Genomic DNA, 16,068 nt, shown 5'->3' on the forward strand with positions numbered 1-16,068 from the left:
GTACCTTAATGTTGGTGGTTTTGTTACTTACCTTTTTAGCACAAAACTAGCAGCAATTTCAATAAATAAGTGCTAAATAATTGAAAAGATTTTGTATCTATTTGAATCCGTTTACTGTACATGCAACACAAAATAGCAGTACAGGGGTTTACCTGCCCACTGTCTGGACAGCCTTCAGAAAATCTGGCCCTCCGGAAATTTTAGTTGAATAGCTCTGGTGTAATGTTATCATGTTCAAGTGAAAAGTTAACGATGGTTAACGACGGTTAACGGTGTCAACGCTAACGCATGACACGCTTCCAGGAAGACTGACCGGAACTAAAGTAACGCTAAACTTTAAACAGAGGCACACATATGCAGAACACAGGTTATTTGTAACCGTTTCGTTTAATAAACAGCTCCAGTTCGACTGTAGGCATGCTAAAAGAGCTAAAGGAGCTAAAGCAGCTAACGGTGCCTGGACCACGACATGTAAACATGATGTCATGCGCGTCCGTTTCCGGTCAGTCGTCATGGAACGTGCGTTAACGTTGATGTCGCCAACCCCCATTAACGCGTTAACATGCCCAGCATTACAAGTGATACAACCTACAGGGTTTAAGAGGACAAAGAAGATTTACTTTTTCTTTTTCTACCAGGAAGAGCAAGTGCTTTAAATACATGCTGTCCTTCTGCGTCTCAGAAACTCATGTGTCTTTGACTTTGACTGAAATACATGTTCATGTGCAACATGGACCATCAACATACCAGACGAGCACTTACTTACCCCACCGACTTTTTCAAAATATGCCCCATGGCTTCCAAAGTGGATGAGCTGCTCATTGAAGAACCAGGTAAACTTGAGGTCCAGTGTGGGGTCATGAGACACCTGGCAGGGAAGCACAATGCTCTCGCCTACGGTCACGTCCAGATGTCCAGCTGGAGTGGTGATTACAGTCGGCTCTGAACACAAGAAGTTTCAAGTGAGAAGGGCAAGAGCTTTCCCCCGGTCAGACACACTCCCTGTAGATCGTAGTCTTATCCACAGATTGTTTGAATCCACTTGCTTATATTTTACATGACAAGAAATATTTGCAAAAATAAGTCACACTAAAAAAAAGAAATCCTGTCCTTCACCAAAAAAAAGACTAGTCTGTATCGCATGTCTTTCTTTGTGTTTCATAAATCAAGGCATGGTCTGACGTACCACAAAACAACAACAACAGAAATAGAGTACAATCAGCAAACGAAAAGAAAAACTCAGCCATTACAGCAGGTCAGATTTGAGTCTATAATTTGACTCTGTTTGTGCCGAGACAAAAAGCCATCCTATTTCATCCACAGCATGGTGTGCCTCATCATATCCTTTGGTCCATCTCAGCCGTGTGTCTGATTCAGCAGCAGTGCAGCACAGAGACGTTTGCACAGGATGAGAGGTCCATACACTAGTCCACTGTAAATTATGCATGCATGTCATTATGCATCTAATGGACAGACAAGCCGATGCAGCATGTCAGGGGCAGTAAAGGTCTATAGTCAGCTCTGTCAAAACAAGCCAGCTTGTTTATCTCGCACACTCCAAAAAGCACAACCGACTGGTCACAGCATTCCAGGTGAGTCTCCAGGAAAGTTTGGCGCTCGATGCAAGATGAGAGGAGCAAAACTTTTTACCTCCAACTGCAGAGCTGTCATGCTTGGTGCTGGTTTGCAATTACGGATTGGAGGGGAAATCACAAATTGGGTGCCACAGTTTGCAGGCTGCATGTTAGTTCTCATTCTATGATATCAAGCAACCATGATAGCAAGTTTTAATTGCATGGATCAGGGACAGGATATGTGTTGTTTTTCTAGCCATTGTACATGGCAGAGTTCATATCTTATGTCTGAAAGACAGTAAATCTAAGGAACGACTTACACCATCTGTAATTTCATTAACTGCAATTAACCAGGGAGGGAGGATGTACAGCAAACTGTGTTCTCCTGGAGCAGCAACAGCCCACTGCTTGTTTCAGATTTTTTTTTTGAAATAATACTGGCCACTTGGGGGCAGCTTACTGCTACATCTAAAAACCACACCATGACAAACACAACAGTATAGTGAGCAGAAACTCTGCTGCATGATTTCCCCTTTCACCCCGTCAGTGTTATTTAATGACTTCTCTTATACAAATGTTTTTAACATTGTCGATGAACTCTCCTCACTTTTCTGTCAAGCGCCTGTGACTTCCCACTTATTTTTCTGTCTTGTGTGGTAATAAACAGAATATTTTGTGTTTGGAGACTCGTGTCAAAGAAAATAAACATAAAAAACACACCACTATTTCACTAAGCAAACAAGTAATCAGGGGAATAATTAGTTGATGCAATCATAAACAAAAACAACATGTGAAATGTTACTCTGTATCCCTACATGTGGCTTATTCTGTTAAATTTGCACTTGGCTTAACACAGTGAGTCCTTTTCCCCTCTGATCAAATACATGCAAATACTACATGTACAGTACATCTTCAAAAACAGCTACATCCCTACATGTAAAGTAGCTGTGGCTTCAAAAACAGCAAATTGGTCGTCCATTGGAGCTCATTTGCAATTCAAAAAAATGACGCAGAGGAATCACCAAAAGGCATTAAACACAGTACAGTTGTTGACTCTGTTTTTCTTTTTTTTTTTAAAAAGACCTAATACATAATCAGGGCACTGCAGAAGTGTGTGATTTAAACGGATTGAAATCGTAAAAAAAACGAGCGTGGCTATGAGTCACTGTGCAAAAAAGAAAGAAAGAGAAGAACTATGAATTAAACATCAAGGTGCAGGAATACGATGGGCCTTGTGTCTCTTGTCCTCCAGTCAATTCCACTCAATCAACTGAACTACTGTACATGCATCAGGTAAGAATGAGCTTAATAGCTGGCTGTGCGTTCATCAAGTGTGCGGTGGTTAAGGGTCAGTGAGTCAATATACATTTACATTTTTGTGTGGATAACAAACTGTCTAGCGATTTCAAAACACTTACAGCAACTAATAGGTTTTGCACCAACCCATGACATTACATGGCAAAAATATTGTTTTTATTTATTATTTTTTGTTTGGTGTTGATACAATTGCATTTACTTATGGTGTGTTTCCACTAGCGTGACTCTACTCGCAATAGTACCTGGTACTTTTTTTTAGCACCAGCTCAGGCGAACTGAGTCGATACTCTGCGTGACGTGCACAATGCCGAACTATAGATAAGTTAAAAAGACTGAACAAGACTGAAAACCTGGGTTAATCTCCAACATTTAGCAATGAAATTCAGTGACTGTCAGAGGCAGTCTGTGCTCCGGTCATACTGAACAAATCTTTTTAATTCACCGATTGTAATGATTCAGTACAATGAAAACAAGGCAATCAGAGAAGGCGGACTTCACCCCATTCACACAACAAGCCTTTGGAGGCCTCTGTTGGTCATATTGGCAAGTGCAAGTGTGGAAGCACAAACAAACAAAGAAATAAACAGACAGACACAGAGCCACTGAAACAATACTTCACTGACAACTACTTTACAGGTCACTAGTCTGCGTGTTGCGTATCAAACAAAGTCACCGCAGTTTCATGCAGCCGTGCTGTGATGACTCCGCCCACGTTGAGCAGGTACTATATTGTAATGGAAGCAACCATGTCGCGGAAACACAACACTACTCAACTTAATACTGCGATATTATCTGAATAAATTGAAACTAATATTGTTCTGTAATTGTACTGTGTGTTTATGGTCTGCATGGTTGGAATGGTAAGGAAAATGTCTTACCTTTCACCACAAGGCTGCCAGCACTACTCGCTACTCCAAACTGGTTTCTGGCTACACACGTGTAGAGTCCAGCATCCATTTTAGTAACATTGGAAATCCGAAGGCTGCCATTATCCAGCACACTGACTCTGTGGGTGGTAAAAAGAGTACACATACATACATATATATAATATGTGTATACATGTTGTACGTGTAAAACTACATTAAGCTGGGTGACAATGCAACAGCACAGCAACACTTAGAAGCCAGCATGGTGGTCATAATGTTCAAAGTGCATACTTAATCATACATTCTAAATGAAGAAGCCCAGAGTCCTGCAGCATTTTAACTTTAGTCAGGAGTTTATCTCAGTGAATTTTTAATTGGCTTTCCTTCTTGGTGTGAGATAAAGGAAAAGCTCAGTGTGAGGAGGTGCAGTTTTGATTTCCTCACACTGATTTGCTAAGAACAGTGCAAAATCACCAATCTGGAGGAAGGTATCATTTATTTTTAGATCACAAAGACATGGGGGACTGAATGTTATGGATACTGAATTTAGTTAATTTTCAAGAGTGTGAATTCAGGATGTCTTCATACAGTGGGGATACCTCATCCTATTTATGCCAAAATATTATGGCATACTAGGTTTTTCAGTGAGTTCACCAGTAGAGAAACAGCTCCCTGACTGTGGTTACAGAAGAAATAATCATCTCATTGTATCTAAATACGAACAAAAGTCAATAACAAGGAACTGGTTAAATAAATTCAAACATTTCCAGTCTCTCTGTTCATGTGTTCATGTAGTTGAATTATATTTAATTTTTTACCTTTTATTTGACAATAAAGCAACAATTAAATCCATCCAAAAGCCACCCAGTTTATCTAATTTTACTCAGGGACTCTTATTTAACCCAACCTTTCACAATATTATATCATTTTTGCTTTTCAATTTAAATAAACATAAATGCACCACTTCATTCATTCATCTATGTTCACTCTAAATGTAATCCAGACAGGTTTCCTTCAAAAACTGACTTGTTTGTGTATCAACTTAAGTTCTGACATAAAAAAACACAAGGGCTCAGATTTCAAGGATGATAAACTAAAGCCTTTTCAGTATTGAACATGTTTTGCAGGAGACGAGTCCTCAAACGACTGCTGGTGTCAACAAGGCCTTGGAAAAAATGTTTACAGAAAACACACACACACAAAGCACTTGTAAAGAAACCTACATAATGGCACCATTTTGTCTCATTTTGAGCCGAGGCAAGGATAACTAATAAAAGCTGAAAAACATCAAAATGGGAACCGTGTCAGGTAATACTCGCACACCTGGGACAACCAAATACTTTAAAAAATTCAAATGAATAACAAGGCCACGTGTGACTGAGGCACACAATAAAAACATTCATGGTTTGATTAATTCTATTTAACATGATGCCAAAAAAACATTCCTAATGAAAATCTGGCCACATGTACAAAAACTATTATGAGATATCACAAAATCTTACTTGGTATAACAAAATCAGTTCTTAATTCTTTCTGAATGCCGACTATTCATGTTTGATGAATTTGCCTGTCCTTTTAAAAAGAAATGACAGCTGAGTCAGACAAAAATGCTTTTCATGTTCAATCCTTTCATCGCTGTAGTTAGTCATAGAAGGTTATCCAGCACATCCTTTAAAAAAATGTGTGACTGAAGTTTTTTTTTGCCTCATTTTCCTTATATTTTCAGTCTCATTTATAGAATGAAAATGTTGTAATTGTAATAATTTATATAACTCATATAAGTTGTGGAGAGTTTTGAGTTTTGTTGGGGCAGCTACAAAGAAAACATTTAACCATTTATTGACTTGAGAGATTGAAACAACATATTGAGTTTTCTTATTGGACCCCACAACACTCAGGTATCTTATATTTCCCCCCCCACTTTCTACTCATAAATTAACTGACTGATTTTCTTCTTCAACCTACTTTCCGTCATCATGCTGAAGTCAAGCATATGAATTGCTGAAGTCTCTACCAGCTCTGAGCTCCCCAGAGAAGGCGCACTAGAGTAAAAACATCCCAATAGGGATCAATAAAATATCGCACTGATGAAAAATGTGAATCCCTCTAGCATACAGGACAGTCACGGCTTGTTAAGCTAATAATCATTTTGTCCTGGTGTTATTAAATCTGTTATAAACTATTAAGATTCATGAGCGTTGATTAAAGTTTCATGATATGAAACCCTTGTTACACTTTAATTGCAATGCTGTGTCTTACGTGCAGGGATTTCTGACTTGACATATTTGATGAGCACAGAACAGAACTCCTCAGTTGAGCGACAGTGGGATATCTAGCTACAGCTAATTTCTTCAGTCAAAAAGGTCATTGCCAATTTGATCAAATTATATTCCATACATTTCTGAAACCTTTGTCTTTCCACAAAGGCTTTATGGAGCAATATCCTGGCCACGTTCAAAATGAATTTGCTCACTCATAAATGCTGCACCGTGCAAATCCTCACTGGAAGCTCCCGTCTTATCTCCGTTACTGCACATGATGGCGTAACGTAAAGGAATGGGTTCACGTTTCAAAGAAGAACTTGAGCACTCCTATCTAAAAGATCCCTTGGAGGCAGCCCCGACCTCCCAGCGTGATCAAATGCGGCCTGTATCGCCTTTAAACCTGGAAAAATGAAAATACATTAGTGATTTTCACAGAGTCCATTCCCTGTGGAACCACGTTCTCCTAACTGAACTGAGGGCTTCCTTTGAAATGGACTATAACAAAGAGTTATGGATATGAGCTGTCACAGAGTTGCCATTAAACTGTGCAGTAGCCTATGTCAGGCTTTCTCCTTACCAAAGTGTCAAAGGAGTAGTTCAGGATAAAGATGTAACGAGCATTATCTGTCCGAGATGCATTCACTTTGTTGTCTTTTCTTTCAAGTGTTGCCTAGGAGCAATTAAGCTATTGGGGAAATTTGTGGGATACATAAAATCTTGAGCAGAGCGATATCGTAAAACCGGCACTTCACCTCAACCTTATTGAATGAGCTATATCCTCTGTTATCTAAAGGCCTGCTGTGTCTCCCTATGGTGTGAGAAAAAACCAAGAGTCTGTAAATGAAAAACATAATTTAACCACTTAAGAAGGATTGTATAATTAACTCAGTATATTATTGGGGAACATGCAGTCTTCTCATGCACTGTGTGATTAATTCTCTTGCAATGCACATTGTGTTTTCTAGGAAGAGCTCTTTGTAGCATTATACATGGATTTGCATAACTTGATAAAGCAAATATCTTTTAAGAATATTAAACACAGTGGTTCAATCTAAAGGTAATACTGGTGAGAGCTGTTTCCTACATCTGTGTTTACATTTGCTGGCAGTGGTCAGCAGTGAAATCAAATTAGGGTAAGCCCTTTATCGTTAACCTCATAGCTCTCTTTCTAAATGCAACTCTCTTATGCGGCTATCTTGTTATACATGCCAGGGATATGAGCTGATGCAGGTATCACCAATGATTTCATTAACTAATCAGATCCCGCCTTGTTCTTAGTTGATTTGCTCTCCCCTTGCTCCAGATCCTTGAAAACATTATCCCTGGAAGATTAGAAGGAATTATGGGTATTTTAGTTGAGCTAGTGGGATGGATTAGTGTTGTGTCACTGCTGTAATAGCATTGGTAGCAGCCAGCCCCGTTTCAATATGTAGTCAAGCGAAATGCTAACAAGCCAGGGCCAGGGAAATGGGTTTGCGAGTGATGTTGCAATACCGTCGAAGCCTAACATCCTGTATGCAGCTCACCCACTTCAGGGCAAAGCTGTTACCTTAAATCTCAAATGTGATATCATGGCTTTATGGGCAGGACTGATATTGCACATTGCAGTACGGATGTATTTTCCTTTCAATACTTAAGAGGATGATAAATCTGCTAGCTGGGTCCAACATTTAGCAAACCTTTGCAACACATAATCTTGGTGCGGATTCTTTTGCGGCTTCCCTCAAATAAAACATCCATCTCCTGCATCCAGGTCGTCTCAGCCTGGGTATTATGATCTGCATTGAGAAATCTGATTGCATTTTATTTAATCCAGCATACTGTCTGACAGAGGCACTGTGGGAGTACAACACATGTCACTGCATGTGCCGGCAGGTGCGCTCGTCCCGAAGAAAATAAACATCCATTAAAATCAAAAAGTGGAAATGCCTCAGAGAGTAATTTGTGTCGATCACACTCCTGAATGTGTTGTAAAAACCCGCATTTAAGTCACACATTTTCACATCTTGTTCGACAAGGTTGTGAGGCAGTAATAATGCAAATATCACAAAATGGTGAGATTTCATTACAATGTATGTTTTTCTTGAGGAGGCTCATTTCTATATTCAGCCCAGATAAAATGAGAATGACAATAAACAAGAACTATACATACATATGGTGTAATAACTTTAGGTGCATTAGAAGTGTTTTTCCTTGTCTCATGACCGTTTGATTTTGTTTTCCTTCTCCTCTCCAGTACACAGAGGTATTGCATTTAAGTATTGCATATACCTAACCTGATTTCTAATAAAACAAGGTGTTCAGCAAGTCCAGCGAGAATAAATGCCGTTCAGCAGCAGTCCTTTTGTGGGATTTCATCTGCTTCTTCTGCGTCTCAGTGGTAGTCTGCATCACCCTCTGCCTTGCGCTCTAATGACCCTCCAGGCCTTCCATGCTGCTAATGAGCTGATGGATCAGTGCATCGATCCAAGTGCTACAGTCTAGGAACAACCAATTACCTTAAGTAAACAGAGACGAGCTCTGAGCACAGTCAGAGGAGCAAAGTACAACGTTGTTTAGTGAAGACTTGAAGACAGAAAGGGAAGAGTGGTGGAATGCAGAAGTTGTTCTGCAGTTTCACACTGTGGTTCTTCCCTTTGCAATTTGTCACCATGAATATCAAGTAGGGAAATTTAAAATAACAAGTCAATGAAATGCTGTCCTGCAGGTGCAGTAGACACAACTAACACACGCTGTACTTAATGTTCAACATGGTGTTACCTGTGGCTCTCTCTTAGAGCTTCCTTCCCTTTCCTCCAAGAAATCACACCCCGAGGAGACATCCTGGGCTTGCATTCGATTAGGATATCACCACCTTGTCGGGCCAGAGTTTGGGCCTTCAAAGAGTTCTGGGAGAAGTCTGGAGCAATAGCTGAGAGGAAGAGTGGAAAGAGAGGAGTGTAAGTACTGTGCATGAGACAAGTAAAAAAAAAAAATAATGAAAGGCTTGCTTTACTGTAAAAATGAACGGGAGAGCAAGGGGGTTAATGCAGAGTGACATTGGATGAGCATTCTAAAAACTTGCAGGTCACTCTAACCATTAGATGGGTCAGCTCTAACATCCAGGTTTCCTCACACATGTATGTGTTAACACACAGAGATGGGCTCAAATGGACACACAGAAAAAGAAGAACAGACATGGCACATCCTTTTTGAGATGATATTTTACTTGAGAAAAAGTGTGTTTTCTAGTTCCATGAATTTTCCTTAGAAGGACATTATGCATTAACAAATAAGCCCTTGGGCTCTGAAGCAAAAACGAGGGAATGTAAAACGAGAGGGAGGCTTTGTTGCTGCTCCTTTAGGCCTTAATTACTAAGGCGCCGTCGTCTGGAGCTGTTTTGTATGCGCACCGACTCAGCGGAAAGCTCTTCAAAGTGAACACACAGCCTGGCGCCAGTGACATGGCTGAGCACCTGCCAACACGTGCTGGTGCGCGTGCATATGTACCAATACACACCATAATACACAGGTATTTATACACACATAGTACCTCCCAATTATTCCTTGACATTAAGTGTGAAATGCCAGCAATTCACTGAACAGCAGGGCAGATATGAAGGTGGTATTTGCAATAAAAAAAGGTTTCATGCCAGAAGCACAGGGTGCTGGTCACTGGCCAAGACCTTCAGCCATCACTGCATTTACAAGACTAAGAAGCACTACTTGTCCAGAGCAGACTGTACGCCATATTGACTCACAATTAGAAAAGGATGAGATAGGCTGGCAGGACTGGAACGGACTGGTTAGCATGCAAACTTTAGCAGAAGCAAACAGGGAGAAATAAAAGCAAAACCAAAGTAAACATTGGTGCTGATTTGAACACCAAGTGACAGTAAGTGATCAAGTTTATTGCCGAATACATTAGTTTTAGCAAAAACACATCTTGAAAATAGCTCTCTGGAGTGGCAAAGGGCTTTTTTTTGGTTTAACAGTATTCAAAGATAGGGTAGAAGATTATTTTTGGGAGCATTTTTCACTGTATTGCTTAAAATCCTGTTCATACCACGATTCTAACCAATTAATTAATGTATTGTCACAAAAATGAAAAATGTCAGGGAAGAACACCACCCAATCATATTGAACCACCCGAAATAATTAATTGGATCGAGATGCATTAATCAAACTGCCATCTTCCCCTCCCTGCCCTCTATGCGCGTACAACTCTTTGTGCACTGATCGCACATGCGCAGAAGACGGCGCCACAGCTTATGCTAGCTTGTTAAATCTAACGAGACAGATGCAGCAACATTATGAAAAGAACGAGAAAAGGTGCCAACAACGTGTATTGGTTGCAAATGAAAGACAGTTTTTTTGGGAAAGCTACTGCCAAGAAAAAGGCTGATGCAGAGCAATCCAAGACCAAAGTGAACATCACTGCTGCGTTTGAACGGTGGCGACAACTGAAAGCCCAGAAAGGGCTGCAAAGTGATGCCATGGTGGCTCTGTTTCTACTGGACAGGTAGGTTAACTTTATGTCTAGAGTATTTGTTGTTTTTTCATCATCATCAATTGAACAAGTATCCAAAAAAAGTTAGCGTCACAGAAAAGTACCGAAGGTTACCGATGCTGCACAGCGCTCGTGTTCGTTGAATGTTCCTGTGATCTGGAGGCATAGCTTTGGAGGAAAGTCTGAAGAAAGGGGCTTGGACTTTTGAATTCAATATGTAGCCTGCTTGGACTGTTTTTCCAGGATCTCCAACCCTACCTTTAACCTATTATCGTTATCAAGTTTAATTTGATTGAGCAATTGAAAAATTCCCTTCAGATTCCCTTCAAATCAGGCTTGACATTTCACAAAAAAATATTTTCATATATATTCTCTCTTCCCAGTACAAAGGAAATGCTTCCTCCAGTCCAGGTAGGATGCATTTGAATTTTTTCCCTAAAGCTTTGAACATGAACAATTGAAGCACCTGTAGAAACTTGGCCAGAAAAAAAGAGAAGGAGAAAATAGACCCCCGACAGAGAGCGACAGAACATGAAATAAGAATGAACCTCAGACAGGCTTTCACTCAAACAGTCAGAGCCATTCATTCGAAAAAATTAATGTGGCAACAAAAATGGAAGCAAATCAACACCAATGTTATTCATTAATTGATGAATAGCGTATGTGACAATGAAAAAGTGAAACTTAACGATAGTTTCAAGGCAGTGAATAAATGGACACTTTCATCACTGTTGAGCCAGCTGGCATTGAACTACACTGACTATGCAGTGATGCCGCTGGGTAGAGCCTCCCTTTGCTTTTCAAACAGCCTCAGTTCATTATGGCACGGATTTCACATGACTTTCCTTTGAGACTTTGAGATGATTTTCACGCATGAATGTTCCCAATCACCTGTTCATAACAAAGATGTTTAGATATGATAATGATAATTGGGGAGCACACTAAAGTAGCTGAAATTATGACTAAGCTGTGGTCATGAAGTGATAATGTCAGCAAGCAGAGCCACTTGAGCAAAGAATAAGGTACAAAAGGGCGAATCACCAAACTTCAATAATTTAATGGCACCATTTAAAGTACTTGGATACAATCAAATGTCAAAATATATTGGGAAAAAAATGGTTTGAACCTATAATTACCTGAGCAAATAAGCTTGCAGTATGCTGTGCCAAAATATGGTAGCTGATTGACAGTCTAACTGACACAAACATGTCAGAAAGGCCAGCCCATCATTGAGTGCCTTGTATAATGTGAGGTCTGACTACAGTTTGTGTCACAGTGTGGGTGTAAAACTGTCTAAGGGATCAAAAGTGTAGGTTCTTTTTATCAAGCTGGATGCCAATAGCAATATATGCAAACGGGACATTGCTGACAAGACTGGGAACAAAATGAATTGGATGAAAATCTTACTTGTGCACAAACAAAAGTTGAGGAGCATAAAGTTGACCTGGGCCAAATTCGTTCTCATCCAATATTAACGACAATGCCACTAAGACTGGGGTTTTATCAGGTAGTGTCCAGCAAACAGGGCAGATTGGTGACTGCCAACAAAATCTGTTAGAGGAACTCTTACAAGCATGAGCTACAAAACACTTCCCTTCAAAAAAGATTTGAATATGTAATAACTAATGACATTTTTGATTGGTATTACATTTTAAACCAGAGCGTGTTGCATGGTCAGTCTTACCTATGACCCGTAGCTCGACGTTGGTGAAAATCCGGCCGTGCTTGTTCTCTGCCACACACTGGTACATGCCGATGTCTGCCAGGTTCAAGCTGCTGATTGTCAGCACTCCATTATTCACCTGAACTCTGTCCTGCAAAAGACACACGTACACACACACATGTACCACATGACTTGAAGTGGAAGCTGCTCTGCGCTAACCTGACAACAAACAGAGAAAGTTGTTCTCTCTGCAAAATAGTTAGTGGTTACTTTTGTATGTTCATTCGGTGCTGAACACTTGCTCCTCATATGTAACAAAAGCCACATTATTTTCAAGTTACACATATTTCTACATTGAATATTCAGCATCTTTTTATCGTTTTGTCTCTGTCCTCATAAAACATAAATCAGTAGCTATCTCTCTGCTTTTGTTGAGGAAAGTTAACTTGTGCATCAGGATGAACTGATACTGTAGTCCATATCAGTAGTATCGATGTGACACCAGCCAAAATCACTGGATCAGATCTCAGAAAAAGGAAACTAGTCATATCCGATTAGATCCTTAAACCCTAAATGTAATGTAAAGGCTCCAGCACACACTGGCAACAAGGATGTGAGTTAAAGCTGCAAATGTCTGCCACATATTTGGAGCATTATATTTTTTTGTGATAAATGCATCATACAATGCAATGTCACAATAACAGCTACATTGTTTAAAAGAAGCCAGGAACACTATCGGTAGATACTCAAGGTTGTGAACAGTTTATTGAGTTTATTTGTTATGACTACATTTTCTGTAGTGATCACACATATAACCTATAAGCTGTGTGTTGTAATGAACATATACAGTGTATACAATAATGTTTACAGTGGTGATGTGCACAATGAACAGTACTGGCTCTGTGTAAACCATCTGTCATAAGAACAAGGGGAAAATAGCATATTATTAAATAGGTGAAATTGTTCATTGTTTATTAAGTTGCTATTTGAAGTATGATTTGGAGAATGATTTAACCATAACATGTACCATTGAACATAATAACATACTTGTTGTTGACTCTATGGTCAACACTCTCACCCAAGGATGATGTGTTATATTTTTGTTTTGAGACTGACCTTTTACTAAATCTACATCGAGCAGGGTAATTAGGGCTATATATTGACATTTTAAGTATTACATTGCCAAGTGTGTTCATTCTGAAGAATGGCCTGATCTAATTCATGCTTTAGCCACACTTTTTTTCTCTCCTTAGGGGGGGCTGATAATTGAAACACTGCTAATTTTCCGTGGTTTTAATAGGCCCACGGTGAGTAGATGTAACCCCTCGCTGCTTAACATAGCACAGAGACATCATCAAACGGTGGCTGAGACCAAACCACTGAGGAAATATTTAAGAATATCCTACAACTCGCGGGGTATTTTTGTGCTCGACAAAGTATCATAGAGTGTTGGATGTCAGACAAATATGCTCAGTAAGTGATGGTATTTTGTTTAAAAATAAATGACATTTAAAATACCTACAAAGATGACAACCAGTGCTAACAACATCAGGTATAGTTCTTATTTTTTTTCCCCGCTTCCCAATGCTCCTTCTAACCTTTACCAGTCCTGGCCCTGCTTTCTGCCCCCTTTTTATAGTTGTGTCAATTTAAGTGTGACAGCGCTCAATTGCCTTGATCTTTCCGACTGAGTGAAGCTGGACCTTTTAATGTCACTGACAAAGTAGTCCAGAGGGTCCTGCCGCCAGACTGTCTGTCGTCTGGAATCATTACAGCACTGCCACTTGAAAAGACAAGGACTGTCCCTGAACACCGGCTAGTGATACTGCTGCAGCTCTTCAAATAGGGCTCTCTCTGAAGCATAGACTCATAACGGACACGAGGCTGACCCGGTGCTCAAGCAGCGCCAGAGAGGTAAGGAAGGATGCAGTAGAAGACTAGCTCGCGATTTTTCAAGGGGAAAAGAAGGAGAAAGTGATACAGAGGCAGAGAAAGAAGAACAGAAAGAGAGGTAGGAGAAGTCAGAAAGAGCGATAGATATAGAGGGTGAGCCATGGCAACTCTGAATAGATAATAGATGGTCCTTTTAGGTTACATAGTGCAAGGGCCCAGGGGGATGAGAGATGAAAGAGATCTGTGTAAGTGCAGGGGTTGGTGCCACACTACTCTGTACCCAGTGCCCTGTTAAAAAAAATCCTCAGAGACTCAGCAGCGGCTCTATCACAATCTCTTTAGCACCAGAGACAAATGGCTGCATTCGTCTGCTTTATGGCCATCATTAATTATGCTTGACTCTTCTCTGATACCGGCACAGTTGAGGTTTGAAAAGGCAAATCATGGACAAAATAACTCCTCAGAAGTCAGACCCCTAGTTTTAGAGGACAAAGGTAGAAAGAGCCCCCAAAAACACACTTACATATTTTATTAAAGGGAGAGCTGGTGGTGGATTGGATAAATACAAGCAAGACTAGGTCCTTGTTTCACTGGGGTGACATTTTGAAGTGACAGCCCTCCTCTGTGCCATTTAATTCCCTTGGAGGTGGCCCAATATGTGGTAGAAAGAGAGAGAGAGAAAGAGGGAGGGAGACCAGCCTTAAAAGAGAGCATAAGAAAGAGAAAGAGTGCACCACAGATGCTGAGATAAAGAGAGAGAGAGTGGGAGATGGGGACTGATCCATTCTAATGAGGAATAACAAATGGGCCTTATCGTCTCCCTCTCATTCTGCCTCTCTCTCTCTACACTGCTGACCTTTGGGTTTGGAAATTGATTTACTGTTGCCGCAGTTGACGGTGGCATTTTGAAAATGGTAACACCCCCACCTCATTAATATAGCCACATGTACAGAGAATAAGTTACCTTGGACACCTGGCAGAGGATTTTTTTCCCCCAACGTTATTTACACATTGGTGGCCGACTTGTGATGAACTCACACTGGTCTGACAACATTTTGACAACACACAAGTATTCATGAATGCATTACGACAAGAGCACTCAGTCGCCCATATTCAAACCTGGCTTTTTAATTTTCATCTCAACTCAACACCTCTAACAGAATGTAATGATACGTCAAATTCTGAACAAACAATTACCAAGACAGACAAGACTGTCTGATGTGTCTCAATAGTGGTATAACCTTTGTCAAACTTTTTTTTTTTGCAGACTGGCCTGTGATGAGCTCTGCCTTGACTGATACTGGTGTAATGTGATAAAAGGTTGGAAATACCTTGTGAGGCAAAGGTAAACAACTGAAGACATGTGTCTGGCATCTGCAGGACAAATCTAACACCCGGTGATGATTCTTGACATTACGCTGCCGTGGCAACTTACTGTTTCGTCAAGTGCTCATCCAACATCATCATTGGATATTTACCATCTTGTCGTATGTTTCAAATACCAATTGAATTTCTGTTTGCTTCACAAACAGAATTTTCAGACAACTTCTTCTATCTGTGTCATAGCAGCTACTGCTTTTCTTTGTTTCCCTAATGGCAGCAATGTTTTCAGCAAAAGCGAGCCTGTGTGTTCTAAGACTGTTCCTGGCACAGGGGGCACACACATCACAGTGAGCACTTAGTAGTAGCACTTAAAAAAACTTAACTACCACTTTAAATAAGAGAGCCGAGTCACAGAAAACTAAACCAACCCGTCCCCTACAAACAACAACAGACCACTCATGGGCTCGTTACCCAGTCTAAACAACTGACACTGTCACTATATGTGTTTCCCAGGCAGAAAGTGCCCTCACCCCATACGCACAATAACACAACATAAGGCAACGTGCCTAAATGAGCAATGTAGTTTGTATGAAAAGGCTTTTTTTTCCAACCTCCCCAAGAGAAAAGAGACTTAATGACAAAATTGAGAGTAGCAGTTACGAGAGATTGACTTCTAAAT

General features: G+C 40.3%; 1 protein-coding gene across 1 annotated transcript in view; it reads right to left on the reverse strand.

Moving 5' to 3' along the window:
• cntn3a.1 (contactin 3a, tandem duplicate 1) overlaps window positions 1-16,068 on the reverse strand; it is a gene marked incomplete at its 3' end in the record, with an annotated part of 60,468 nt that overhangs the window by 12,055 nt on the left and 32,345 nt on the right. Inside the window, exons 9-12 of the mRNA XM_083895119.1 lie at window positions 12,195-12,324; window positions 8,782-8,932; window positions 3,770-3,897; window positions 767-942 (exon numbers count right to left, since the gene is read on the reverse strand). Coding sequence (XP_083751245.1) covers window positions 767-942; window positions 3,770-3,897; window positions 8,782-8,932; window positions 12,195-12,324 — 585 coding nt within the window. The remainder of the gene's footprint in view (window positions 1-766; window positions 943-3,769; window positions 3,898-8,781; window positions 8,933-12,194; window positions 12,325-16,068) is intronic.

Source organism: Microchirus variegatus (genome assembly GCF_963457635.1).
Source record: "Microchirus variegatus genome assembly, chromosome: 9".
In the NCBI taxonomy this organism is placed as follows: Eukaryota; Metazoa; Chordata; class Actinopteri; order Pleuronectiformes; family Soleidae; genus Microchirus; species Microchirus variegatus.